The sequence below is a fragment of the Rousettus aegyptiacus genome, unplaced genomic scaffold (genome assembly GCF_014176215.1).
Source record: "Rousettus aegyptiacus isolate mRouAeg1 unplaced genomic scaffold, mRouAeg1.p scaffold_m13_p_4, whole genome shotgun sequence".
Lineage (NCBI taxonomy): Eukaryota > Metazoa > Chordata > Mammalia > Chiroptera > Pteropodidae > Rousettus > Rousettus aegyptiacus.
The window spans coordinates 119,101,645-119,129,385 of record NW_023416307.1 but is presented as its reverse complement, the minus strand read 5'-3'; the positions used below and the strand labels follow the sequence as shown (position 1 = coordinate 119,129,385).

At 47.0% G+C, this 27,741-nt stretch overlaps 1 protein-coding gene across 1 annotated transcript; it reads left to right on the top strand.

Annotated features, from left to right (window-relative positions):
• The first annotated feature begins 5,642 nt into the window (after positions 1-5,642).
• OXTR (oxytocin receptor) lies at positions 5,643-22,455 on the top strand. Its single transcript, XM_016134616.2, has 2 exons — positions 5,643-6,706; positions 22,090-22,455. Exons 1-2 carry the CDS (start codon positions 5,788-5,790, stop codon positions 22,335-22,337), a joined length of 1,167 nt encoding a protein of 388 aa, XP_015990102.1. The 5' UTR covers positions 5,643-5,787; the 3' UTR covers positions 22,338-22,455.
• The last annotated feature ends 5,286 nt before the right edge of the window (positions 22,456-27,741 follow it).

The following is a 27,741-nucleotide window of genomic DNA, read 5'->3' as shown; positions in this document are numbered from 1 at the left end:
TTCATGTTATAAGTGAAACTACAGTCATGCAACAGAGGTTCAGAAAGTGGGGAATTCTCAGTGGGCCGGGGTTGTCAGAGAAGGCTTCCCAGGAGAGGGAAAGATTTAGAATTTTATCACACCTGGGGTTCAAAGGGGTTACTCTCCTTGCCTGGCACACATACACACACACGTGCACGCGTGCGCGCGCGCACACACACACACACAATGTTTGTCTAATTGAATTGAAAACATGTGTAAACTCTGTCCAAAAAGATTAGTAAGGTCGATATTGATTGGATGAGAAAATATTTTCATAGGATGGTCCTGGGGAGAGGATTGTCAGCATGAGAAAACAGATTCAGTTGTATAATATTTAACTATTTTCAAAACAATCCTCTTCTGAATTAGATCTTACTCACAAAGCCCCATGAGGTCATCAACTGGGGAAACTGAGTCTCAGAGAGACTCACATGCTACACAGCTAGTGTGTGGGAAGACCCAGATGCTAGAACTCATTGCTGCAAAGTTCAGTCACTTTCCCATATGAAGGCATGTTTTTTTTTTTCTCTCTCCACCGCTCCATGAAACACAGGAATAAAACATAGATTGAGAAGTAGCCCAAAATGGTAGTGGCTAGAAGAATGTGGGAGTTATAAGCTGGCACCCTGACACAACTCATGAACTTCTCAGGCCCCCCATGTGCCCTGATGTTCCAATATCTGGATAACATCGCTAAATATAAGAAGGCCAGGGGCAAGTTTGCTGGCAGGGAGATTATTACTAAAACATGTTCTCGGCCTTCACACTTGAGAGTGTTCTCATGCCTTCCTGAGCTAGAGGCCCCAGCAGAGACTAAGAGATGGTATCGATGGGGGTGGGAGTGGGGAACGGTTGAGGGACGGCTTAGGGAGAGAGTGGACTAGATGTGTTTATGGCTCATTTCTGCCCTGACTAAAAAGTGAGACCATCTGGGTTTGAGTCCATATCTAAATAAATGTGCCAGAACTGGAAAAGTCCCAAGATGTTAAAACTTGAAGCCCAGTTGTAAGAGATGAGAGTTGGCTGTGGGCAGGTCATTCCCTAGGCAGGAAACCTTCCTGAGGCAGCCTGGTCCTCCTCTCAAGAGAATGAAACTGTTCATGGGGACATTCATTTCTTCTCTTGCTCTATTCCCCACCTTCTTTCCTTCTATATTTAATAAATGTCTGTGAAATGCCTTCTCAGAAGTACCTTGGGGCTTTTGAAGTACATGTGTGTACAATACTGACCCTACCTTTAGGATGCTTTGTTGCTTAGGAACTGGGAAATTTATAAAACAGTGATTGCTAGGATTTCCTCTGTGATGGGTAATTTCGTGTGTCAACTTGGCTGGGCCACAGCGCCCAGATACATGGCCAAACATTATTATGGGTGTTTCTGTGAAGATGTTTCTGGATGAGAGAACCATTTAAATTGGTAGACTTTGAGTAAAGCTGGTTGCCCTTTTCAGTGCGGGTAGACCTCATCCAATCAGTCGAAGGCCTGAGTAGAAGCAAAGATTGACCTCTTCTGAGGAAGAAGGAACTTCAGTAGTCAGCCTTCAGAATTAGAGTAGCCCTGGCTCTTCTCTTGGTCTCTAGCCTATTAGCCCACCTTGCGAATTTTGGACTTGCCAGCCTCCATAATCATGTGAGCCAATTCCTTAATACAAATCTCTTTAGACAGACAGATACATAAACAGACAAACATACGTGTATTTTATTGGTTCCGTTTCTCTGGAGAAACTTAACTAATACACTATCCAGTGTCACCCTCCTGGTCCATGACTACAGCATCTCTTGCCTGGACCCCTATGGCTTTCCTAATGCCAGTATCTCCTTTTCCATCCTCTCTGAGGCCACCAGGGGTCTCACCCTAAAGCGCGTTACTGAGTATGTTCTATTTACAGTCTTTTCTAATGACTTGCCTTCCTTACCACTGTGTCCCAAACCTCAGGCATTCTAGCACCACCTTTATAATTTTTGTTCTATCAGACTTTCCCTTGCTGAAATCAAAAGGAATGAAATAGAACTGAAAAAGAACTAATATCCTCACCATATTTTAAGTATCTGTCAATTTGAAATCCACACCTTGCGTACCATAAGAGAAAGTATTCCATCTGACATTTTAGGGGAACACTGGTTTATAAAATAAAATCCATTCTTGTCATGGCCTGTAAGATCCTTCAGCACTAATAAATATTTACTAAGTAGCAGCAATGTGCCAGTCATCCAACACTTATCCCAGCGACCTGGAATAGTCAGTCTCCCAAAACACCATATGCACCCTGGAATGCCTTTTCTCTTTGCTTCCTGGAGAACCTATTCTTGGACCTTAAAATCTAGCTGTATTTTTTTGTGACACTGTCCCTTGAGTGCTCCCTGGCACTTTACTCTAGCCCTTATTAGCATTTACCATCACCACACTGAAGAGAATGTGTTTGTCTTCCCAGCTAGAGGTCCAGGGTAAGGGAGCACGCCTTAGTCATTGTGAGAGGTCTTCAAGGGGACCTCACAGTAAATATCACCTCTCTGCCCTGCCTGGCTTCTGCACACATTGAGAAATAAAACAAGAGAGGAAACGGGGATCAAACTATTCACTTTTTTTTTTTTTCCAGATGAAGGCTAACTGAGAACTTAGCTTTTGCATGAGACCAAATGATCCTGCTAAGTGAATCCAGACTTCAGCCCAGGACTCCCCATGTGGGCTGGAAGAGCCCAGCCTGGAGTAGTGGACCTGGGAAACCTGGTCGCTGCAGGCAACTCTCTTCAGGGGAGAGAGGGGCAGGCTTGGTTCTGCAGACCCAGTGTTTTCCTTCCCAAATTTACCAATCAGGGTGCTTAGGGAAAACCCCTTTTCATCCAGCCATAATGTGTTTTACCCCTTAGAATTAAGCTCTCAGGTGGTCTAGATGATAAAATTCCAGAAAACCAGAAGGATGATATCTCAGAGATTAGCTATTCTGACCAAGCCCTCTCAGTTTACATATGGGGAAATGAAGACTCAAGGAGAAGGTCAAGATCATGTAATCCTCATCTGAGTGGTCCGGAACTTTAATCTGTAATTTGTGTGACAGATACTATTAATATTGTTAAAAATAAGACAACAGGCCACCCCAAATGGAGTCACTTATGTTAAGTCTCACATCATCAGAATGAGATTTAACTTAATTACAGTTTCAGCTCTCCTAGAAAAGGAATCTTAAGCCAGTCAGAAATCACCTGATCAGCACTAGTCAGGTCATCTGCTTGATAAACCCGTCATCTCCTACAGGGAAAGTAACCTTGCAATAACCAATCCACTTTTTTCATGTAGTTTAACTTGCTTGTTCCTACATAGCTTCCTGGAGAACCTATTTGTACAGCTCCTCTGAGCTGCTTTCTATTGGCTAGATTGGGTGCTCCCTGATTGATGAATCATTGAATAAAGCCAATAAGATCTTTAAAATGTACTTGATTTTTTTTTTAAAGCAATATTATGACACAAATCCCAAGGGCAAGAAAAAAGACAACGTTTGCCTCTCACCCCTTTCATAATGCTGTGGGAATTTCCAGCCTGTCCTGGAATGCTCATTCAACTAGAACCCTGGGACCAGGGCTGAAAGGGTCTGTCCCCTGGGTTTCTGGGCTCTGGACTGTAATTGTGGATTCAGGAAACCGGTCCTTGGCTAACACAACTCTCTCCACACAACTAAAAGACAGAGAAGGGAAATGTCTGGAGGAAACATGTATTTAATAAATTTTAAAGAGCTCTGTTCATTTTTTGAATCCTCACTTTTTTTCTGCCTTATTTCTTGGTCATTGTAAATTACTCCAAAAACGATTTTAGAGTAGAAAAGGAGCTGGAAGTCGGAGAAGCAGTCTTTAACATTTAATCTTCCTTTGGCACCGTTCAGGATTTTAATTTTGGAGCATGGCAAGGAGGCAGAAATGGCTTTGGGCCTCAGATGAGCAGAATCACTTTAAAATGAAAATAGATTTTTTTTTTCTTGAGCTCTTCCCCTAACACTAACCTAAAGAATCAGACCTTCCCGTGTTGATTAGAACAGAAGGCACTTCTAATTCCTCATGAATGGGAATAAGAAAAAAAAGTATTCCAAAGCAAGGATTCACTTGAATTCACTGCTAAATTCACTACATAAGCTCCTGGGAGAAAACAAAAAAAGTGCTGAAATTAACCTGATGTTTGGGAAATATCAGTTAAATGCTTTTGTAACTTCATCACCATCTACTTAGGGGAAAACACTGCTATTCAAGCCTCCTATTGCCCGAGAGTCTGGCGCTTCTAAACCAAGAAAGGAAGAAACCAAGCGGGTTATTTATGAGCTCCTTCCCTCCTGTAGTTTTAAGCCGCTGTGAAATAAGCCTGTTTGTTAGCGCCAAGAGGCCAACGCTGGGCGAGTTAACCCTGCTCTGTGGGAGTCGGCGCTGCCTTTCTTCCGCGCCCCCCAGCGGATTCCTGTGGTGCTGCAGCCCCAGCCATCCGCTGCAGAAAAGCGGGCCGCCAGCAGACAACGCTGTATGCTGACGCTGTCCGCGCGCACAACCTAGGTGGTACTCCTCGTTTGCCTTCTGCCGAAGCTCCAGAGTTCGAGACCTCAGCATACTATCAGACTGGGTTCCAATAGCAGCTCCTCCAAACTGGGCGGTAAGCGCACGTATCTTTGGAGCTGTCCGCAGCGGTGCAACTTCCCCCGGAGCCAACTTTAGGCCAGTCTGTGGACTCAGTGCAGGTAGCTGGGTCCTGCTCACAGGTAGATGGGAATGCCTGTGACTGATGGGACCATCGGGACACAAGTGAAAATGGTAGGGTGCCTCGCGCTTTTTTTTCCTGGAGGCGCGCAGGGTGCCCTGAGAGGTTGTAAAGTGCTTGGGATCGAGATGCAGAGCCCTTGACTGTAGGGGGCCCAGACGCGCGTCAGGTTCCTGAACCTTAGAGGCCGCTGGGCTGGAGACAGACGCTTCCTGTGGGAGGTGTCTAGGCCTGAGAGGATCCCCACGGGAGGGGTATTGGGAACAGCTGTTGGGCGTTCTGGGGATAGGTATTGAGGCAAGAGTTCCTCCAGGATGGGAAACTGGACTCGGGTTCCACCCAAGCAGCTGCTGTGCGAGTTTGGGGTTTGGAAATGGCTGAGTCTCTTAGAAACAGGAGGTTGGAGCATGGTCCTGAGTTGGGGGTTCCCAGTTAAGGGCTGTTGGGGATCTCTGGAGGAAGTAACTGCATGCAGTAAGGTTTATTAGGAAAGGTGACTGGTTTGGGAGTCTCGCGGGAGGTGGCTGTGCTGAGGGTCCTGGGGAAGCGGGCGTAGCTAGTTTGGAGATCTAGGGGAGATGGCTGGTTTAGGACTCCCAGTCCCGGAAGAAAGTGGCTGATTATGACTCTCCTCTCTCCTTCAGTGGAAGCGATTGGGTATCTCAAGGAACTGACTGCCCGGTAGATTCGCTCTCATTTCCAGTGGCTCAGAGGAGGTGCCTGAAACGGGGGATCCTCGGGTGGCGGCTGAGCAACCCCGGGGGCCGCTATCTGAGCCCCGAGTCCCAGATGACTTGGGGTTCTTAAGAAGGGGACACCTGCGTCGCCTGTGTGTTGAGAGGGAAACGCAGAGATCTTTTCAAGTCCTTCGGGTTTTGTTCCAGGGTTGGACCCAGCAGATCCGTCTGCGGAGTCTTGGAAGGTAGAACTCCAGCCGCGCCCCCAGGCACGCCACGACGGTGCGTCGGGCCCCGCCCCGTCGCGCCAAGCCTTAAAGAGCTCCAAGGCCAGGGGCGCACAGTAGTGGCCACCATCATGGAGGGCGCGCTTTTGGCCAACTGGAGCGTGGAGGCGGTCAATGCGAGCACGCCACCGCTGGGGGTCGAGGGCAACCGCACCACCGGGCCTCCGCAGCGCAACGAGGCCCTGGCGCGCGTGGAGGTGGCGGTGCTGTGCCTCATTTTCTTTCTGGCGCTGAGCGGCAACGTGTGCGTGCTGTTTGCGCTGCGCACCACGCGCCACAAGCACTCGCGCCTTTTCTTCTTCATGAAGCACCTAAGCATCGCCGACCTGGTGGTGGCCGTGTTCCAGGTGTTGCCGCAACTGCTGTGGGACATCACCTTCCGCTTCTATGGGCCCGACCTGCTGTGCCGCCTGGTCAAGTATCTGCAGGTGGTGGGCATGTTCGCTTCCACCTATCTGCTGCTGCTCATGTCGCTCGACCGCTGCCTGGCCATCTGCCATCCGCTGCGCGCCCTGCACCACCGCGCTGACCGCCTGGCTGTACTTGCTACGTGGCTGGGCTGCCTAGTGGCTAGCGTGCCGCAGGTGCACATCTTCTCGCTGCGCGAGGTGGCCGAGGGCGTCTTCGACTGCTGGGCGGAGTTTATTCAGCCGTGGGGCCCCAAGGCTTATGTTACGTGGATCACGCTCTCCGTCTACGTTGTACCGGTCATCGTGCTTGCCGCCTGCTACGGCCTCATCAGCTTCAAGATCTGGCAAAACTTTCGGCTCAAGACGGCAGCTGCAGTGGCCGAGGGGCCGGAGCGCGCAGCGGCGAGCGGCGGGGAACGCGCGGCCCTAGCACGCGTCAGCAACGTCAAGCTCATCTCCAAGGCCAAGATCCGCACGGTCAAGATGACGTTCATCATCGTGCTAGCCTTCATTGTGTGCTGGACGCCATTCTTCTTCGTGCAGATGTGGAGCGTCTGGGACACCAATGCACCCAAGGAAGGTAGCACCGGCGGGAGACAGGGAAGAGGCGGCGGGGCGGCGCCCTGGCCCTGCAGCTTCCTCTTGCCCAGGGGTCTGGGGGCCTCTTGCGGGAAGAAGCGGGTTTTGGAATCTTGCAGAGCACAGTGCTTTGGGTTGCACATGGGGTGTACGATTCCTTATTACAGACGAGGAAACTGAGGTTCAAGTGATTCGCTTTTCCGCTTGGTCAGCGAGTGTTGGAGATAACTTCAGAACCCGGGGCCAAGCTCAAGCTCCTTCCACTATAAATCCACTTTATGTTAAACTTTCGCTTTGAGTTCAAGTCAGCCTGAAACCACAGGGCCTGGTTTGGGTAAGAGCAGCAGGAGATGGGCGATTTGATTCATCCAACAAAGGGTAGAGAAAGTGCTGGGCAGGGCACCGTGGAGAGGTGAACTCTGGCTTGGTGGGGCAGTAGAGAGGCGAGTACCAGAGGGGAGTGCCAGGTGGACTTGGGGACAAGGGTAGTGGGGTCGGGGGGTTGGTTCTGGTGAGGGTAGTAGGGGAAGGGAAGGGAGCTGGGATGCAAATTTTTCAATTTGTCCAGGTTTGAGTGATTTCTGTAGGTGGGGAGCTCAGGCTTCTGGTTGGAGGACTTGTGGGTAAGGAGGTGGTCAGGGTTGAGGGTGCCAGGGTCCATTGTCCGAGCTTGCCTGGTGTCTGGAACACTAGTAGGAGAGGAAGAAAAGATAGAATGGAGTGATCTGTGTAGAGGGAGCTTGGGGGAACAGAGTAGGATGGACTTGGAGACTTGGGGCTTGTAGCTGGTACTGGTTGGCTGGGAGCTCCAGGCAGTTGTGGCCTCACTGTCTACAATTTACAAATAGCAAGAGGGAATAATCAGTGGTGGTGAATGACTTAAACCTTTTCTTTTGAGGGTAAGCACAAAATACTACACTGGGATGCCAGGGACTCAAACGCTACTAAGGAGAGACCAAGGGATTCATTTTCACCCCATCTACCTTTGAGAGAGTACAGATTTTCACATTTCCAGATATAATCATGACTTCCCCCAACAGACTCAAATACAACCATCCTAAAGAAGCTGAAATCTCCATTCAGCTGGATGACTTTGTGTTGCTCTATTCCCCAAACCGCAGACTCCTGGTTCTTGCAGCCCTCCCAATTAGCTTAGAGTTTGTGTTAGTGGCTAGAGATATTGTCATTCAATATTCATTAAGCACTTGTGGTATACTATGTGGGGCGAGGATTGCTGTGAGGACTCAGCAAAGCCAGCCTGGCTTCATCATGCAGCCTCTGGTCACACCTTACATAGGAGATTCAAAGATCCAGAGAGGGAGGGGAAGGCACAGCAGATCAGAGGTAGAGCATCAGCTAGATGTGAGGTTTTCTGTCCCCCCCCCCCGCCCCCGCCGCTGCCACTCTATTTTTCCCTGCACCAGATTTCATCTGAGGGGCGCAAGTAGGGAGTTGGGTTAGACAAAAGACAGAAGAAATGGTTATAAGTAAGGCATCAGGCCACCCCTGTTTCCTTGACAGGCTCCAAAGAGACCAGACCCTGGTCTTGAAGAGCTCAAGCACCAGGCCTTGAGTGAGACTGTTACTCCCTTAGAGCAGATACTGGGGAGACCTGGGACCTAGTCCTCCCTTCAGTCCTTACCAGCTGTGGGACTTTGGGTGAGGGGTCTCCTCTTCCCCTTGACCCTTAGTATCTCAGTTTTAGAGTGAGGACATTTCAGCATTCTGTTCACTCGTTCAGCCGGTATTCTGACTCTTCTCTCTTCGCAGCCCCCTGACCTCTCCCATTCATTTTTCTCCCTGCTGATTTTTCTCCCTTCTTCTTGCCCCACCCACCTCTTCATATGATTTTTTGTCCATCTCCTCTTCTGCTCTCCTTTCTCACTTTCCTCCCTAAAGATCAAGAGTATATGGTCAACACACGTGTGCTAATCACTCAATGAAGTGGAGATCTTTTCTATGCTTCAAAAGAACATCAAACGATTCATTTTTCTGTCTTAAAAATAAGACAAAGAGAAATGGAGAGAGTGCCACTAGATAATGTAGGGGCCAGAGGCTGTTGGGCGTACATATGGTCCCCTGAGCATTTCTTGGGGTGCGGCCTTCAGAAGAGAGGACTCCAGGAACGGGATAAAAAGCAGACTCCTGGAACCTCAGGTTTTATTTCTCTTAACTCTTTTTCTTTATTCTAGTTCAGAAAAAAGGGTGGATATCATGTGAGAAACCAGGTCCTCCTCCCCTTCTGTCCTAGGAGCTCTCAAAAGAGTATGAATGCAGACCACAGGGGAATCTGACTACTCTGTTGCTGGCACCCCCACTTCCCACCCACAGCGTGTCGCCAGGAGCAGGTGCCCCAGTCCATGTGAGAGGCTCATCAAGCACAAAGGACTTGGGCTCTGGCCACCAGCCTGGCCAAGGGGTGCAGGGTTCTGAATCGACGTGAGCTCAGCTAGAACACACGTCTTGTGCCTGCTTGACATTAATCTGGATAATCGCAAGTAGCAGGCTGGGCCATCAGAAAAGATGGTGTTTACAATCACCTTGGAGATATGACTCAATCTAGAGGAGGCTATTAGCAAGTGTTAAGGAAAGAATAAAAGGGAGACACACTTGAGCTACTCAGGAGATGTTGATCAACAAAGTAGAATTAATGCACAGCCCCCACTTTCCAAGAGGAAGAGAATTAACAGGAGATATGAAATATCTAGATCAGGGCCCCTTGCTCTGCTCATCTCCTGAAACATAGATCCAGGAAGGTCAGGGAGTGTTATAAACAGTGTGATATTCTCCAGGGAAGCATGGGGGTGGCGGGGGGGGGGGGGGTAGGGCAGAGAGGCAAGACAAGCTCAGGCTGGGGCAGGAGTGGGGCAGAGGCAGGATATCTTCCTCCCAGTAGCTTCATCATGAAAACCTCTGGAAGAACAGAACAAGAAGTTCCTTAACCACTGGCTACAGATCAGGGGCTAACAGAGTGGATGGAGAAATTATGCTAGCCTTGGCGGCTGGCCTGGTGACCTCTCACAGGACACCAAGTCCCTGTCTCCATTTGGGTTCACTCTCTCTGGTGTTCTCTTGAAACCCAGAAACCCCTTTTACATCGCTATCCCTTGTCCGGCTTGTCTTCCTCAACCCCTCCCTACACCTTCATTCACACCAAGCACTGCCTTTATGGGTTTAGAGCTCACCTTATTTCAAAAATAATTAGTTGGGGCACTAAGATTCAGGTACCGCATCAAGATAAAGTAGATATAAGGAAATGTAAATGAAAGGGAAAAAAGATGATGATGATGCCAACAACAACAACAACAACAACAACGGCTCTGTGTGTGGAGGTGAGACATACACGGGACCTCCTTTTCATAAGATCCAAAGCAAAGAGGAAAACTCTCAACTTTGGTATTTCCATGGTTCAGAAGAAAAAACAATGAGAGAGAAAAAAGGAAGAGGAGTATGATGGTAATTTAGTGAGATCTCCTTTCAGTCATGTGCTGTTGGAGCCCTGATTTGGTGAGAAGGTAGAAAGGCTGAGACCAGACACCCATGCAGGTTTTGACAAGCCCCACATGTAGCCTTCACAATCAAATTCCACAGCCAAAGGCTTGGCACCAACCTTTCCCCTTGAACTCAGTGAAATGTGCTTTGATGCTAGTCTCAAGAACTCTGGCCCTGGGCTAGTTCTAAGGGAGAAGGTAGAGAGGGGTGGGTTTGTATTTCCAGGGGTTGGTGGATGCTAGCTGGGTTTGGTGACGTCGATTTTGAGGCTCTGTCCATAGTTTTTCATTTCCTGTGTGTGCCTTGTGAAATGCCTGGTCCAGTGAGCAGCGATGAGAGAAGAGGTGGGCAAGTTGGCAGATGGTACGTGTGCGGGTGCCGCCTGTGTGCACCAAGCAGTAAGTGGGTCTCCTGTCTAATCTTCATTATCAGGTGCCCAGAGCTAGAGGAGGAGCCTTTGAATTAAAAAACAAACAAACATGTCAAACAAACTCACACTTCATAGATGAGTCATATTTATCTTTCAGAATAGTCCCCTTTTCTCTCAAACTTGCCGATTTCCACAGGAGCAAGCAAATGCCTAGCGCACAGGGCGGGGACCTCCACTGGGTAGGCCGAGGCAGCAGGTGGGAGCTGCAGAGCTCTAGACCACAAGAGCCCCGTGGCCGGCCTGCGTTTGGAGCCTGCTCTGCCATTTCCTCCTGCGTGTCCTTGCGCAGGTGGTTTCACCTCTCTGACCCTCAGCTTCCTCCTGTGCATAATGACGATAGCAAAGCCTACCCACGGAGTTGTTACGAGGATGACATGGTGCGACCTGTGGCAGTGGGGGCCACATGATCAGTGTCACGCTTCTCTCCCCTCCTCCCATTCTAAAGGTTAAAAGGCTTGTTTGCATTTTGGAAATTGTCTTTGAGATTTTGGCAGTTATTCCTGAGGGAGGAGATGGACATTTTTCTCTTGAGATCCTGGGTACAGGGAGGGGGTGGGCGGGGGTGGACGCAGAGCCTGCTGAACAATAAGTCATGTGTCCAAGGATGCTGGTAGAGGAACTCGTTAGGCTGGAGAGGTGGACTGTGAGCCTTGTCATAACAGGACACCACCAGCCCTGTTCACTGGTATGTGCCCAGTGCCCAGCACCTACGAGGAACTCAACCAATGCTTGTTGAACAAATACATGGAATATGGGAAGAGGAATGAGCACGAGACAGGGCGGGGATGGGCGTGTAGAGTTGGACTCAGGACAAATCAGGACTTTCTAAGCAGCCCTCCAACAGTAGAACTGGCTACCTGGTAAATAAGTGAGTGCCCTATCACTGGGGGCAACCAAACATCTGTCAGGGGTGTTGTACCAGGAGGAAGGTTGAAAGGCACAGGAGGCCTGGTTTTAAGTGTTTCTTCACTTGAAAATGGGGTTTCCAGTTCCTCCCTGTTTCTGTGGAGCTACAGTCCCTCCAAAGCGGCCTGCCCATCTTACAAGGACACTGTGCCCAAGGTTTGGGTGGGCTGGGCACCTTGGAGAGGGGTGCCCCTTCAGGTGACCCATTGATATGGAGAGCAGTGGGGGAGGGCGGGCAGGAGGAGATTGGACAGATCAGTCTTGGCCAAGAAGCACTGTCAAGCTTGGTCCTTCTGGGTATAAATTGCAATTAGAGAGACAGTTAATGGCTGCACTCTTGTCTGATTAAGCAATTGTGAATTCTTATATATTCTTGGCTAATCCTAATGTTTTCCCTTTGGGTTTCTGCCCCAAGGTGACTTCACTTTTTTTTGTCCTAAAAGGTTTGATTGATAACAGCAAAAAACTTTTTGTTGAGTGAGGCTTTGCTATATATTTTTTCCCATTTGATGGATGTCTGAGTGGGTTAGGAAGAGGGTGGGGAGGGGGTGCACGGGCTGTAGGAGGGCCTTGGGTCAGCAGGAGATTACTCTCTGGAGAGACTAGGCTGGGCATGGGGCCAGGGCATGCATGGCCTGTCCCCATAGCTGCCCTAGGTGGCTGGCCCACCTCCTGACCACCTTGCACTGGCTACTGTTGGAAGCAAAAAGAAGCCCCAAAGGCTTGCTCCCAGGGGCTTGGGCTGGGTGGCGACTGAACTGTGCTCTGCCAGACCCCATACATCAGGCCCCACCAGCCAGAGCCCCTGGGCCCCCAGAGACAGCACTGGAAAGTGGTGAGAATCCCTTCAGGGCACATCTCCGGGAGGTCTCTGGGCCTCTGCCATTCCCATTTGAGCAATGAGGATAATGCCTTGTGATGAAACACAACACCCTCTCCGGGCACCAGTTTCAGTGAAGTGAGGAGTTGGATTAGCTGATATCAGTACCACCCCTGGTTGAGTGCCAGACCCTCTGCCTGGCCCCATCTCATCCTCACTCAAACACAGCAAGGGAAGGGAGCATTACCCCCGTTTTACAGGTGAGGAAACTGAAGCTCAGGGAAGCATGACCTGCTCAAGAGCACACTGAGTAAGTGGTGGAGCTGGGATATGGACCCAGTCATCTCATGTCGAGACTGCTAGACTACACTGCCTCTCTGTCCCCACGCCAGCATTTTCAAGGTGGTCCACCTCTCTTGGCATCCGTATCTCCTGGCCTGTTGTTAAAAAGCTGATTCCTGGCCCTGCCCCAGACCCACTGTCCACGAGCCCAGCACCCCCTCTGTAGCTCAAACATCCTGACTCCTGGGCTCTTTCTCACAACACCCAAGCAACATGGTTGCTAATGACACTGCCCTCTCAGCACTCTGGGTGCAGAGCCTGTGCCCCTCGACGTCCCCTGTTGTCCATTGACCCTACAGTCTTAACTGTACCACCTCTCACATTGGTCCTTCCCTTCCATTAACTCCTTGGTTTAGAGCAGTTTTTTTATTTTGGCACTGTTGACATTTTGGGCCAGATAATCTTTGTTTTGAGTGTGGCATGGGAAGAGTCAGCTGTCCTGTGGATCGTAGGATATTTAGCAGCATCCCTGGTCCTACCTACTAGATGCCACGAGTACTTCCCCATTAGTTGTGACCACCAAAACATCTCCAGACGTTGCCCCCTGTCCCCTAAGGGGCAAAGTCGCCCCTGGTTGAGATGCACTGGTTTAGACCCATGTATGGGCCTGACCTGAACTAACGTCCAACAGATGAATGGCCCCTTGTCACCTCTGCCCTGGGTTTGGGCCAGTCTGCCTTGTGTCCCCTGCCAGGCCTGCTGACTTGCCACTTATCACAAGGTCCTTTTGCTTTTGCACCCATGGCGACACTGTTTTCACTGTGGAAGTCTTTCCTGTGGAGACCCATCCTTCAGAGCCCAAGTCTGATGCGTGGGCTTCTTTGTACACAACTCCAGGGGCTGCTATTTACCTCATGGATAATGAGGAAGATGCTCCCAGGAGGTCGTTCCTGCACAGCGAGACCTGGAACCTCATCCATGGGCCCCTTCCATGAAACCCTCTCTGTTTCCCCCAGCTGGGGTCACCTTCCTCCTCTGAATGCCAATGCATTCATTCTATAAACAGCTATTCAGTGCCTCTGGAGAGTTTTGTCACACAGCCTCTGATTTGATCTCTCAATCTTCTGGTGAGGGGAGTTTGCAAGGAGCCCTCCCCAGGCCTTCACCCTCCCTGTGGCCTGTGGCTGGCTTATTCATAAATGTGGGAGAGTCAGGCCAAGATAGGTCACCAAATTCTGGGTACATCCACATACCTCTGGGAGGGACACCCCCATTTTCTGCCAGGCTGGTGTTGGGGTCTTATGTCCCAAGGTGTAGCCAGATGGAGTGGCAGCAGTGATCCCAGGCTGTTGACTAAAACTGCCTGGAGCTCAGTTTTCTGGGGTTAAGAATAGAGTTTAAAGTGTGGGGAGGGGGTGGACTATGCCAGTGCCATAGTGCCTGGCATATAGTAAATGTTCAATAAATGTTTGCTTTAAAAAAAGAGAGAAATTTCAAGATGGGTCAGGGTCCTGGGGTAAGTCAGTGCAGTTGAGGGGAGAAAATTGTTCCGAGCTCAGGAACAGTGTTTTAGCAGAGGCCCTGCAGTTTCAGTTGAGGAGTGGTGGCAAGCCCAGTGATGGTGGGAACCAGAGTGTCAAGAGGTAAAGAGAAACCGAGGCCTCACCTGGAGGAGGCAGCAGGAGACGAGGTGGGGAGGTTCTAGCTCTGAGTCTTGGAAACCCAAGGAAACCCTTGCATGAGGGGTGGGTGGGAGCAGAGTATAACCAGGTGGTCTTCAGTGTCCCGGCCTGGGATTCCTGTGATCCTGATTCCTGGCCTCTGCCAGAGCCTGCCTTTGTGCTCCGCCGGGAGCTGGCACTTCCTACCCATTTGCCAGATGCTCAAGTACCACAGCCCTCTGTCCTTCAAGCCTATGCCTCACACTGTAGTGGTCACTCTTGCTCATTCTGTTTATTTCTCTTTCTGCCTGACCTCGATATCTGAGTGTGAACTTAATTTTCCTGGAGTGAATTGTATTTGAGTCCAGTCGTCTTATTAAAAGGCCATTTCTTGTCATCAAGCAAGGAAATTATCTTTTTGCTTTTCCAATGTGCCAGTAAGAGGTGGCTGATTTATCAGGACTTCTGTCTGCTAATTTCATGCTTCAGTTTAATTCAATACCTCTTCCTACTTTCCAGTCTCTGCTAGCCAGGGACAGAGCCACAAATGAAACTCAGTCCCCAGCTATAGGCTATAAACATAAATAATGACAATATGAAGGGAAGGTGCTGTTAGAGAGTCATTTATAAAGTACTGTGAATGCAGCAGGAGGGATTCATTGATTCTGTCTGGGAAAAAAAATCAGAAGGGCTTCAGAGAGGAAGTAACATTTGAAAAGGGTTTTGAAGGATGCGTAGGAGTTGGCTATGCAAAGAAGCAGATATATATTTCATATTGAGATCATTGGACAGTTACTTTATTGTCTTTTCCCCTATTGGAGGGATACTTCTCAAATTTCTGTGCATGCAGAAATCATGTGGGGGGCTTTGTTAAAATGCTGAGTCAGAGGCTCTGGGTACATTCATCTGGCCCACTGACTAATTTCATATTGAGTAGTAAGTCTTTAACACGTTATCTTTTTTTCTAAAATGTGCAGTTTGCCTTTACACATATGGCCCAAATTGGCTGCAGGGCCCTGTCATCCCCACAGAGTACAGAAGGGCTGGTCATTTGCAAAAAAATCCCGGCTCTTCTGCTTCCAGAATGTGGTTATCCTTAGGTCCAGCCGAGTGAGCCCAACATGTCCCCTATATTTGAGCAGTGACCTAATAGAAGCTCAGTTAGCACTCTGTAGCCTACAGATTTGGCTGTTAATCCCAACTTATGATACATGGGGTGATCATATACTTGTGATTCTTAGAACAATTCCAATGTTGTAAAATTATGGGTTTATTTCCAAAGAAGGCACTCTGTAATCCATATTAGCACTTAATCTTTATATATGTGTACATTAAAAAGAAAAAGAAAAAGAACTTCCTTAGACGATGACTCCCAAATTTCTACATAGCTCCTATGGGAATAAGGGACTTAGACCTGAATCCCTGATTCCCTAGTGGTAGGGAGGTGGGGGGTTGCTGATTTGGGGGAGGTGGGGAGGTCTTGAACCAATGATTGGTTCTGGAGTGAGGGCCTCTTATAAAAGTTGATGAGCTTGATTCGATTCAGATGAGACAGGTCAGATGCTCTCTATGTCTTTGAATTGTATGAGAAACACCTCATGAACAAAACAGCCCAGAGAGGCCTTGGACAGCTGCACGTCAGCTGTCCCGGGCTAATTTGGGCCTTGGGTGACAGAAGAGTGCCGGGAAATTTGAGTGGAGGGAGTGCTGGGAAATCCGAACAGGGTTCTTGAAGCTTGAGTAAAGCCAGGACTGTAGGCGGGTGGACGGCTTAGGCATATTGTCCTGGAGTGGCTCTCTGCCACCCACCCCTCTGTGAATCACAGTGCTAAGAGGAAATGACGATTGCTTCTGTCTTCTGGGAGGTAAGACTGCCCAGCAGGAGACATCTTCTTTTGGCAGGTGGCCATTTCTGCTCATGTTCGCTGCTTGGCATGTAGGAGTACCCCCTTAAAGATCACCCACATTCCCCAGCTTCAGCCCACCAGCCCCTCCCCTAAATGCTGCAACTCCTTGTTTAATAGAGTGCCTATCTTGTATTTCTCTCTTTCCAACCTGTGTTTGTAAATCCCCAGGGCCAGCTCAGTGGCTGGCGCCACATAGAGTAGCATGAAAAGGTGCATGAACATCTCATTTCCTCTTCCTCCTTCTCTGAGAAATGCCCTGAGCTCCAGGCCTGTCAGGTATGAGGGCCAATCCCTGGACCAGAGCCTCCCACTCGCCCTCCCTTCTGGGCAGGCCTCGGAGAGAGAAATACACAGGCACTCTAGGGCTCGTCCTGGGGGACAAGTGTTCTTTTCATGGGGGAGCGAGTGGAGGAGATATGATTAGAATGGACTCTCCCCGTGGAGACTTTGAACTCCTGCCCTTTGCAGGGTTGCCACCACTTTCCCTTTTGGGTTTTGTACGTCACAGGCAGAGTAAGTTTTCCAAAAATGGACTGTCTAGAGTTCCTTTGGTGTCACATAACCCAATCCCAGGGCTCTGAGCTTTTATTTATTTTTCTTTGATTTTAAGTCATGAAGAAAAGGGCAAAGGACAATTTCTTTAATTGACCTGTGACCAGGAGTCTCCAGACTTTGGGCTTTAAAAAATTATGCAGTTGATCATGTCTCATATTCATTAATAAAACTAATGCCAATCACTTGAATAAACACTTTGCCATTCACAAAGCTCTTTTATATGATTTTTGTTTTCAATTTTCTTAAAGTCCTTGTGAATGTTCCCTTCATTTTATAGATAAAGATATTAAGGCTCAGGCAGACGATGCGACTCAGAGAATGATTAGGTGGGAAGGGGATTCGGGCCCGGGGTTCTACTCTGAGCCAGTGCTCCACCGTGAATGGCTCCACCGCCCCAGAAAGGTGCTGGCTGCAGACCACGCCTTTCTTGTAGGAGTGAGATGACTTTTGACTTACAAATCCTCTTTCTCTCTGCACTGACTTCACCATCGTGGAAAGTGTGGCCTGAGGCCAGTCTCAGGTGGAGTTCAGGTGTGAGGATGACCCTTCCAAGAAGGGTCCAGGATTACCCTGGATTAAAGCAAAGGGGCGGCCTATGTCCCTCTGCATGGAGCAGTCATCGTGTGTGGCTGCCCTGGGTAAGGCGGTGCCCTGAGAGAACCTCAGCTGTGAGCACTCACAGCTGGCTCTCTGGTAGCTTCAGGGTGAGCGCCTGAGTCCTAAAGGGGAACTTGGGTGCGGCAGTATCCGCTGCAGACCTGCTGGACTCAACTTGAGGCAGTGCCGCTCTAATTCACCGTTTCAGTCAGTGCCTGATGAGCAGCTACCCAGTGGGTGGGTGAGTGTTAAAAAAAGACAACACAGTGAGGATTTTGGTGTCCAAGAACCAGGAGGGTGGTGTGGCCCTGGAACCTCCAGTGGGAATGCAGGTGAGCAGAAAGGAGAGAGGACGGTTGCACAGTGTGGAGAGTCAGCAGCTCCTCCCCACTGGGATGTCCAGGCTCATGTGTGAGCTCAAACAGCTGGTGGCACTGAAATCTGAAGAGCAACATTAGGTAGTCACAGGACCCCAAATAACATGGAATAAGCCAAAAGCATTCTTATCCAATGCTAGTACATTGTTTCACCGCACTTTTGACTTCCTGAAGCCCAGGCATCCCCCTTGCCCTCCCCAGAGATGGCCCATTGTTTCAGTCTGTTTAAACCTATCAAAAAATTACAAGCTGGCTAAGAAGGGTAGATCAGCCCTTCAGGCTGCATGGATGGTGCGGTCTTTGGAGGCAGCATAAGAATCTATGTATACGCTGACCTTCTTGGCCATGCAATCCAGCCGAGGAGCCACCCTGGACAAACACTGTCATATGGTGGTGCAGCTTGCAGAAGCTTGGCCAATGGGTCCTGTGTCGTATGACCCTCTCCCCTGCTCCAGGCTGCCTCAGATTCCACGATGCGTCCCAGCCCAGGGAAGAGCCTCTCCCCATCGTTTCACATGTGTCAGTGCTAATTCTGTTATTAGTAAGAAAAGTAACATCATTGTAGTAAGAATGACAATAGCTAAGCTTTATTAAGTGTTTACTGTGATTGAATGCCAGGAACCATGGTGAGTACCTGGTATACGGTCTAATTAAATTTGGCAACACTTCTGTAAAGATGTTCTTTTTATCATTCCCGTTTCACAGATGGAGAAACTGAGGTTAAGAGAGATTAGGTGATTTGACCATGAACACACAGGTGCAAAGTGGCAAAGCTAGGATTTGTGCCAGGACTGGGTAACTCGAGAGCAAAGTTTTGCTCCTGGTAATGTGGGGAGAGGTAGGCTAAGCTTGCCTTGTGAGTCTGTCCCTCCCCTTTCCAAGCCCTTTCCCACACTTTCAAAAATCTGTGTCTCCTATAGGCATCAAGGATTGGCTAACTTTTTCTGTAAAAGGCCAAACAGTAAATATTTTAGGCTTGCGGAGTATAAGTTCTCTATAACACTATTCAGCCTTTGCCCTTGTAGTGCAAAAGCTGCCACAGACCATTGTGAACAAATGGATATGACTGTGTTCCGATAAAACTTTATTTACACAAACAAGCTGTAGGCGGGATTTGGCCCTTGGGCTGTAGTTAGCTGGCCCTTGATCTGGACCAGGAGACACTTGTGCCGAGAAAAATGGTGATCTAATAGGAGGCAATATGCTTCTCCTCCCAGGTACACTTGGATTTTAAAAGACCATCCCTGGGGAATGGGCAGTGCTTAGCTTCTGAGAGGAGCAGGGAAGTTATTCTCTGACTCTGTACCTCAAATCACACCATGTGGCCAATTACAGGACCACCCTGTGTGCATTGGGACTGAGAGGATTCACTGGTTGGAACCAACCCGACGTATGTAAAATGCTGCCCTAGTTTTAAGAGGAATCAGATTTTATTACTTTCAGGTAGGAACATAGAGTGACTTTCTGTGTCATGCTATGGGGAAGCTTCACTTATCTCACTTTCCTCATCTATAAAATGGGGATATAGTTGCTTTGAAAGCTGTCCTGTTCTGTGCAAACTCGAGCAGTAGTTGCAATGGGCATTTTTGCGTGTTCCCTAGAAACATCATTGTGAAATGCAAGGACAATATGTTCCTGCTCCTCTGCAATCCTGTGAAGCCTTTTTAGCCACCAGAAGGGGCAGCGTTATGGCCTAAACAAGACACAGTAAGTGCAGAGAGCACTTGTGGTGCAGTCACTTGTCTGTTTAGAAACCATTAATGGCTCCCCATTGCCTGTAGATTAAAGTTCAGATTCAGCCTGGATTCAAGATCCTCCTCACCTCGTCTCTCTTCTCCTGTGAAACTTCGCTTCCCCAACCCTGGAAGTCCCTGAATGCTCTTGGACAGTCTCACTTGTGTGTTTGTATTCCTGCCGCCTTTTGAAATGTCCTCCATAGCCCCTGTTTTTTATTCTCAAATAGCTCTCCTTCTGGCTGATGGCTTGAAATGCCACTGCTGTGGACTCATGTCTTGGATACTTAAGATATTTGCCAAAAAAAAAAAAAAAAAGTCCACATGTGGCCTTAGCCCTGGAAGCTTGATTTGAGCAGGTTCAGCTTAGAGAGGGGTCATCCGTCCCCTAGGAGCCAGGCCAGGCCAGTCATTCATATCTGTGGCCACGAGGTGGGGCAGAGGTGCTGGCCAAGGCCCCTACTCCTTCCACCCAGGCTGGCTGGACACTAGGGAATTTGTTAACTGATTACTTTTTGTTGATGTTACTGTAGGTCTGTTTTTTTTTTTTTTTTAATTTTATTTTAAATAAGATAAATCATTGTAAAAAGTGTGGCTTAAATCAACAGCTAAGATTATACCATATAACTCTACACAGCTGGTAAGACACGGTGCCTTTCTGTCCAGGAGTGAACTTCATTCCTGAAACTTCCTGCTCTTCCTTTTTACAGCCTTACATACCTGCATTTCCCCTTTATGTCTGATAGTTCACTCTTATATGCCTTTTTAAATTCTTATTTTTATGTTTTTATTTTGCCTCTTTCATTTTATATGTTTAATTATCATGTTGAACACATCCTATTCTTGGTGATATTTCACCAGAATTTCTAAACTTAAATTCATCTTCTTCTTACCCATCCAATTCAAAGTAATTTTTTTCATTTATATAGAGAGTGAAGAATTTTAATTGCCTTTTAATCCTCCTTCATTTTTCCTCTTTTTTAAAAATAAATTTAATTAATTTAGTCTAAGGATTAGATTTCCCTCCTTGGCTTTCTAAGCTTTCTCTTTTGCAAAATTTTTGATTTCTTGGGGTTTGTTGTAGTTCTCTTTTGGTTCCTGGTGCACCAAGTAATTAGAACAGTGATTTTCAAACTTTCCTGTTCCTCGGAATCCCCTAGAGGGATTCTGTTATTTACAACAAATCGCTGAACCTTGCTCCCAGGATTGTGATTCAGTAATTCTAGGGTAGAGCCTGAGAGAACCTTAAGTTCTAACAGGTTCCCAGGTGATCTGGGGACCCCGCTTTGAGACGCACTGAATTCCTCTCGCAAACAACCACCCTTCTTTTTTTGGTGCCAGGAGACTTTGTGCTCTGCACTGACGGCGGCATGCCCCATGAGCAGTCCTTTCCAGGAGTTAGTTTTTGAAAACTTTTTTGCAGAAAAGACGAAGATTCACGGATTTTCTGAGCCTTCTTGCTGTTGCCTTCTTCACTCATGAGAATGTGGTTGTGAATAGAGTTTTTGCGTATCTTGTTTTCTTTGGGTTTCTGGAGGTGTTGCCTGCACTTTTTTGTCGGTGCGCGATGTCTGCAGCTCGTCAGATTTGTCTGCTGAAAAAAAAAACAGATTTTTTTTTTCCCTTCTACTTACAAGTTTTTCAGGTTAGGAATTTTCTTCCCCCTTGAGGCTTAAATTTGTGACAAGCAATGCCATGAAGTTGATTTCTGATCATTAATTCTGCTTGAAACTCCATAAATTCTCAGCATCATGGCTTCTACACAGTGCTTCATATAATTTTAGTGCCCCTTTTTTTCCTTTGTGAGTCTGTTGTCGTGCCGAGGCAGTGCTCTGAGGGGCATCTTCACAGAAGCGCTTTCAGTGTCTCAGCTGGTAGCCTCCACTTTCTTGCCACCGCGCCTTTGCCTGTGTCGTTCCTGCTGCCTGGAGCACCCTTCCTCACTTCTCTGCCCAGAAAATTCATGAGCCCCCATCAGGTGTCAGCTCAAATGCTGGCTTCTGTGGGGCAAGCTGTGATTTGCTCTCAGACTCACTCCCCTCCTAGGTGTGCCCACCTGAACCACGTCATGCCCACCTCATTTTATTTTTGCACCCCCAGGGCTTAGCCTGGTGCCTGGCACATGGTCGTGATGGCAGCCACCATGTATCGAGCACTTACTGTGTCCCGGGCACTCTTTAATCCTTGCAGCATTCCTGTGAGGTTTGAATACTCTTGTTAGCCCCATTTAGAGATTAGGAAACAGTAGTTTAGGGGCAGTTAAAGTCATTTGTCCCCAATGGGACTGGAATACAAATGAGGTCTGGCAGCTTCCAGACTCTGCATCCTGAACAGTAGGCACTTGACATTTGCTGGGTGAGTGATGAACAAACAGGTGGCCATGAGGAGGACAGCTCCTGCGATGGAAGCACGCAGTGGGGAAGTATTTGATGAGAAAGGACAAGGAGCATTCCAGGGCAGGCTGAGTGCACAACCAAAGCAAGGATGTGTAAGGAAGACAGACTGCCTCTTCAGCACTCCATGTGTGGCCCAGCACCTGGTTCCTGGAAAAGGCTGATCTCAGCAAATGATGGTTAGTGCTCTAGTAGTGATGCCTTGTTCTCCTTTCTTCCCACCCCCTGCAGCCTCGGCTTTCATCATCGCCATGCTCCTGGCCAGCCTCAACAGCTGCTGCAACCCCTGGATCTACATGCTCTTCACAGGCCACCTCTTCCAGGAGCTCATGCAGCGCTTCCTCTGCTGCTCCTCCAGCTACCCGAGGGGCTCCCGGCCAGGAGAGACAAGTGTCAGCAAAAAGAGCAACTCGTCCACCTTTGTCCTGAGCCGGCACAGCTCCAGCCAGAGGAGCTGCTCACAGCCATCCTCCCTGTGACCTGCCCAGGGCTGGACTGCCTCTCTCCACTCGGGTTATGTGACATGGACAGTTTGCCCCTTGATGGCTATATAAATATGTGTATAAGGTACCTTTCAGCTTGCACTCCTGCACACCTTGGGACAGCTTGAGTGGGTTGGGGGGATTCTGACATGGCCTGGGGGAGTGGTCTCTGTGGGGTGACTCAGCCACTAGGCAGTCCTGAGATTTCCTCTGGGCCCTCACAGGTACCTCCACTTCCCTGACCCCACTGCTGCCCCTGGCTGCTGGATGGGTTGTTTATGTTTTCTGGACCTGTAACTTCACTCTGGTATCTTTTTTTCTCCTTTGTTCTGGGATCTTATGAAAAGTAGCAAGTGTAGGATTGGTGACCATTTGAGTGTGGAAGCCTAGCGTCCTGAGCCTTGGAGTAAGATGTGGTAATGGGACCACGGATGGGAGGTGGTGCTCATATCCTTCTGACCTCAGAGTGTGTTTGCCTTTAAGTGGACTGATCCCTGAATCCTTTGTACCAACTTGTTAGAGGGTGGCCCTAGAAGCAGGGATTACCTTGTGAGACCATTTGGTATAGGCAGCTGATTAAAACCTGGATTAAAAATGTTTAAGAAGCTAATATTTAAGAAGTAATCAAGAAAGAAAAATGAAAGATAAAAAGCGTCTAGATTGGAAAGAAAGAAGTAAAACTCTGTAGACAACACGATTCTGTATATAGAAAATTCTAAGGAATTCACTCATACATACACATGCACACACAAATCCATTAGAACAAATAAATGAATTCGGTAAAGTTGCAGAGTACAAAGCCAAAGATACAAAAATCAGTTGTATTTTTTTATACTAGCAATGAACAATATGAAAATTAAATTAAGAAATAATTTTACTTATAATAGTATCGGAAAGAATAAACTAGGAATAAATTTAACAAAAGAAGCGTAAGACTTATACCCTAAAACTATAAAATATCATTGAAAGAAACTGAAGAAGATGTAAATAAATGGAGAGACATCCTGTGTTCATGGGTCAGAGATCCATGAATATTATTAAGATCACAATGCTTTCCAAATGGGTCTACAGATTCAATGCAATCTCTGTTAGGATCCTAGCTGACTTCTTTGCACAAGTTGATAAACTTATTCTAAAATTCATATGGAAATGCAAGGGACCCAGAATACTCAAATAAACCTTGAAAAAGAAAAACACAGTTGGTGGACTCGCACTTCCTGCTTTCAAAATTTTGCTACAAAGCTGTAGTAATCAGAAGAGTATGATACTGGCAAAATGATAGACATATAGGCCAATGGAATAGAATAGAGAGTACAGATAGAAATCTTTAACATTTATGGCCAATTGATTTTGACAAGTATGACAAGAGAATTCAATAAGGATGATAGTCTTTTCAACAAATGGTGCTGGGATAATTGACTATCCACATGTGAGTAAATGAAGTTGGACCTTATTTCACACTCTATATAAAAATTAACTCAAAGTGCATCAAAGACTTAAATATAACAGCTAAAACCATAAAACTCTTAGAAGAAAACATAGCCATAAATCTTTGTGACCTTGGATTAGGCAACAGGTTCTCAAATATGACACCGAAAAGCACAAGCAGAAGAAAAACAGATAAACTGTACCTCATAAAAATAGGATATAAAACTTTTGTTTTTCAAAGGACACTATCAAGAAAGTGAAAATACAACTCACGGAATGAGAGAAAATATTTGCAAATCATATACTTGTATCCAGAATATATCAAGAACTCTTAAAACTTAACAATAAAAAGATAAGCTGATTTTTAAATGGGCAAAATATTTGAATAAATGATGAATAGACATATTTTCATATTTTCTCCAAAGAAAATATACAGATAGCCAATCAACACATGAAAAGATGCTCAATATTATTATTCATTAGTGAAATGTGAATCGAAACCACAGTGAAATACCACTTCTTACCCACTAAGATGGCTAGAATAAAAAAGATGGGCAATAACAGATGTTGGTGAAGATGTAGAGAAATTGGAATGCTTGTACATTGCTTGCGGGAATGTAAGATGGTACAGTCACTTTGGAAAATAGTTCGTCAGTTCCTCAAAAAGTTGAAACACCTGAAATGCCACTCCTAGGTATTCACTCAAGAGAAATTAAAGAATACACTCACACAACAACTTGTACATAATGTTCATAGCAGCATAATTTATAATGCCCCCAAATGGAAATGACTCAAATGTTTTTCAACTGATGAATGGATAAATAAAATGTAGCATATCTATACAATGGCACGTTACTCAGTATAAGAAGAAATGAAATACTAATTCATGCTATAATGTGGATGAACCTTAAGAACATAACGCTATATGAAAGAAACCACTGCAAAAAGCCACATACTATATGATTCCATTTTATATGAAATGTCTAGAATAAGCAAATCTATAGAGACATTATAAAATAGTGGCAGCCAGGGGCTGGAGGGTGGGGTGAATGGGGAGTGGCAGCTAATAGATACGGAGTTTCTTTTTGGGGTGATCAAATTTTTCTGAAATTAGTGATGATGGTGCATGATTTTGAGAATATGCTAAAAACCAGTGAATTGAACACTTTAAAAAATGAAAACTAAACAAAAAGCATTTACCAGCTGAATTCAGAGGCGGCCAGCTTGAAGGATGAATTCCTTGGAATCTCTTACCTCTCAGCTCTGGCGACTCGCCATTTCGGTAGAATTCCATGGTGTTCTTACTCAGTTTCTCTACGAGAGATGGTGTTTCCAGTTTGGCTAAAGGATCAGCAGTGATAATACGCCCCCCCCCCCCCCCGCTCTAGTAGAGGTACAAGTGATACCTTGTGGCTGTGGATGTTGTGTTTTATTTAGAATGGCAATTCACCAAGGATCTCAAAGGCTTTACTTACCTGATAAACATGTTTTCTGAAGTCCTCTCAGTCTTGAGGTAGGACATGACAGTGAAGGTATGAAAGATATCCAAGAAATACCTTTAAGTTGTTAAATATAGAATATTATGGATCAGAGGTTTTTCAGCTGAGAATGGCCAGTTCAATGGCACTCTGCGACACATTTAAAAATTTTTTTTGTTTCCACACATATTTTTGAACTCCATGACAGAGCAAGAGCACTTCCCAAAAGTCACAGATCCACTCTCTCCAGATTCACTTTCCTCTTCTCCCTCCACAATGCAGTATACACACATGTGCACAAACACATACACATGTGCACACACATGCATGCACACAGAATGAGCTAACAGGGTCTAGATGTTCAGGGAGAAGACAGGCATGCGCCCAAACACCAGTGTTCGAAGTCTCAGCATTTACGAACTGGAGACTAAAGACATTATTATCTTTGGACCCAGAGGCATTGCACAGTGGTGCTGTGACATGCACTTAGAGTTTCAACACCAGCCAGTCTGTGCTCTTTGCGAAACCAGCAGGATGCTGATTTGGGGTCTCAGTGCCCACATACAGACCACTCTGGCACTCTGGGTACAGATACAGTGATGGTGTGATCTGCTGGCATTTGAGCTTCTCTGCTCCAATCTCTGCTGCTTCAGGGAGGTCGCCATCCCAGAAGCCAGCAGAAGCCACAGGGAATCAAGGAGACAGTGACTGATGGTAGATTTTTCTGACCACGTACACAGCCTTCCTGAGAACCCTGGAGTTGCAAGGTTCTTGGGTACCAGAACTCACTGGGAGACTTTTCTCATTCTCTTTCTGTGAAAGCTCTGGATGGACCCTTGGGTCTTACTATGGTGCAAGAGTCTGTGTTTTATAGCAAATCGATGACATCTAATTTCAGCAGCACCCCTGGCTTTACATCTTTCTCCTCCAAGGCTTGTCCTGGAGAATATTTTCATTCTCTCTTAGTCTTTCCCCAACAGAAGCCTGGAATCATGAGTGCGGGGTCCAGAACGCAACCTCAAGCTCAATCATTTCCTTCTTCCTGTTTACAAACCTAACACGTGACTGGAGGTACCAATAAATTGGAGCATGCAGATTTTATTCTGGAATGTTTTATTGTTCTGAAGGTCAAAGTGAAATATGAACACTTGAAGACTCTGAGCCTTATTTCTTTGTGTCCTGGGAAAAAGTCTGTCACACAATTTTAGTACAGGTCTATGGGTTTAGACTGCAGGTGGCTGGCTGCCCTTTATGAAGATCCTGGTTTCAAAGTACTTAACCTTTTTGTATTTAATTTCAATGAAAGACTACTTAATGCAAAATGTGAATTCCTTGATTTCGTTCTGCTGTGGTGACTTTCTGTGGTACCCTCATGTACTGTGCCAATTGGGAATGGTGTGGTCAATAATGAGATGTCTGCTTTATTAGCTGCTTTATAAAAGGTACACTTAATAAACATTTTTTTTCATACATTGCTTTGGCCTCTTACTTCCTCCCCAAGACTTGAATTCCTTTGCAGACTTGAATTCCCTTGCCGACTTGAATTCCCTTGTGGGGCTGCAGACTTACCTCCCTGATTATGACAGAGGTGCATCTAGGCTGCGGCAAGGGGTGGGCTGGGGGGAGGTACTTGGTCTCATTGTCCTCTGTCACAATACTGTTGTTTGTGAGAATTCTGTCAAAAGATGCTCTAAGTCCCAGGAACAGACCTCTTATATGATGTGGCCATACTTCTGTGTGCCATAGTCTAACTCCGGAGATAATAGAATTCCAGATTGTTACCTTGAAGGGACCCTAACACCTGTTTCTTCAAATGGGATATAGAAGCCACTTGTGGAATGAGATGCGTTTGTGTTCATTCCTGGGTGCCACTACTGAATCATACTCTGGTGCTGGGCCCCCAAACCTGCATTTTAGGCAAGAGCCCCTGAGGACCTAGATGTAGCCTGCTAGAGGGAGCGGAGCTCCACCTCCTCCATCTGGCACATTCGCATCAGGCCTCCAGTGTGCTGTTCTCTGTCAGACTTCTCAAGGGAATTCCTGAAAGGAACAGAACTCCTCAGCTATACATGCATCTAAATGTGTGTTCTTTCTCCAGTTCTGTGAATTTCACGGGCAATTAAGCATCTGCCATACTCTGCCCTCAATGAAAGAGAGTGAGCTTGAAAAATTGGGAGTCTGGTCAAATCAGGTTTTAGCAAATGCCAAGATGGTGAAAAATCTCTGTACAACCCAAGGTTCCAAGACTGACACTGATGGCCTAATGCTTTCAAGAGGTGTTTGGAAGGACAGGCCCTTTGAGGAGGATGTGGTTAATATTGGCTTTAGTCCTTTTCAACAGGAAGAGCCTGGGTATGCCGAGTCCACCCGGTAATGTGAAGAGCCCTGGGGTGGAGCAAACGGCAATGATGCTGATGCTGGCTAGCTGTGCACCTTTTGGCCAAGTCTGCTGACCTCTCTGAGATATAACCTTCTCATCTTGAAAAAACTCCGGG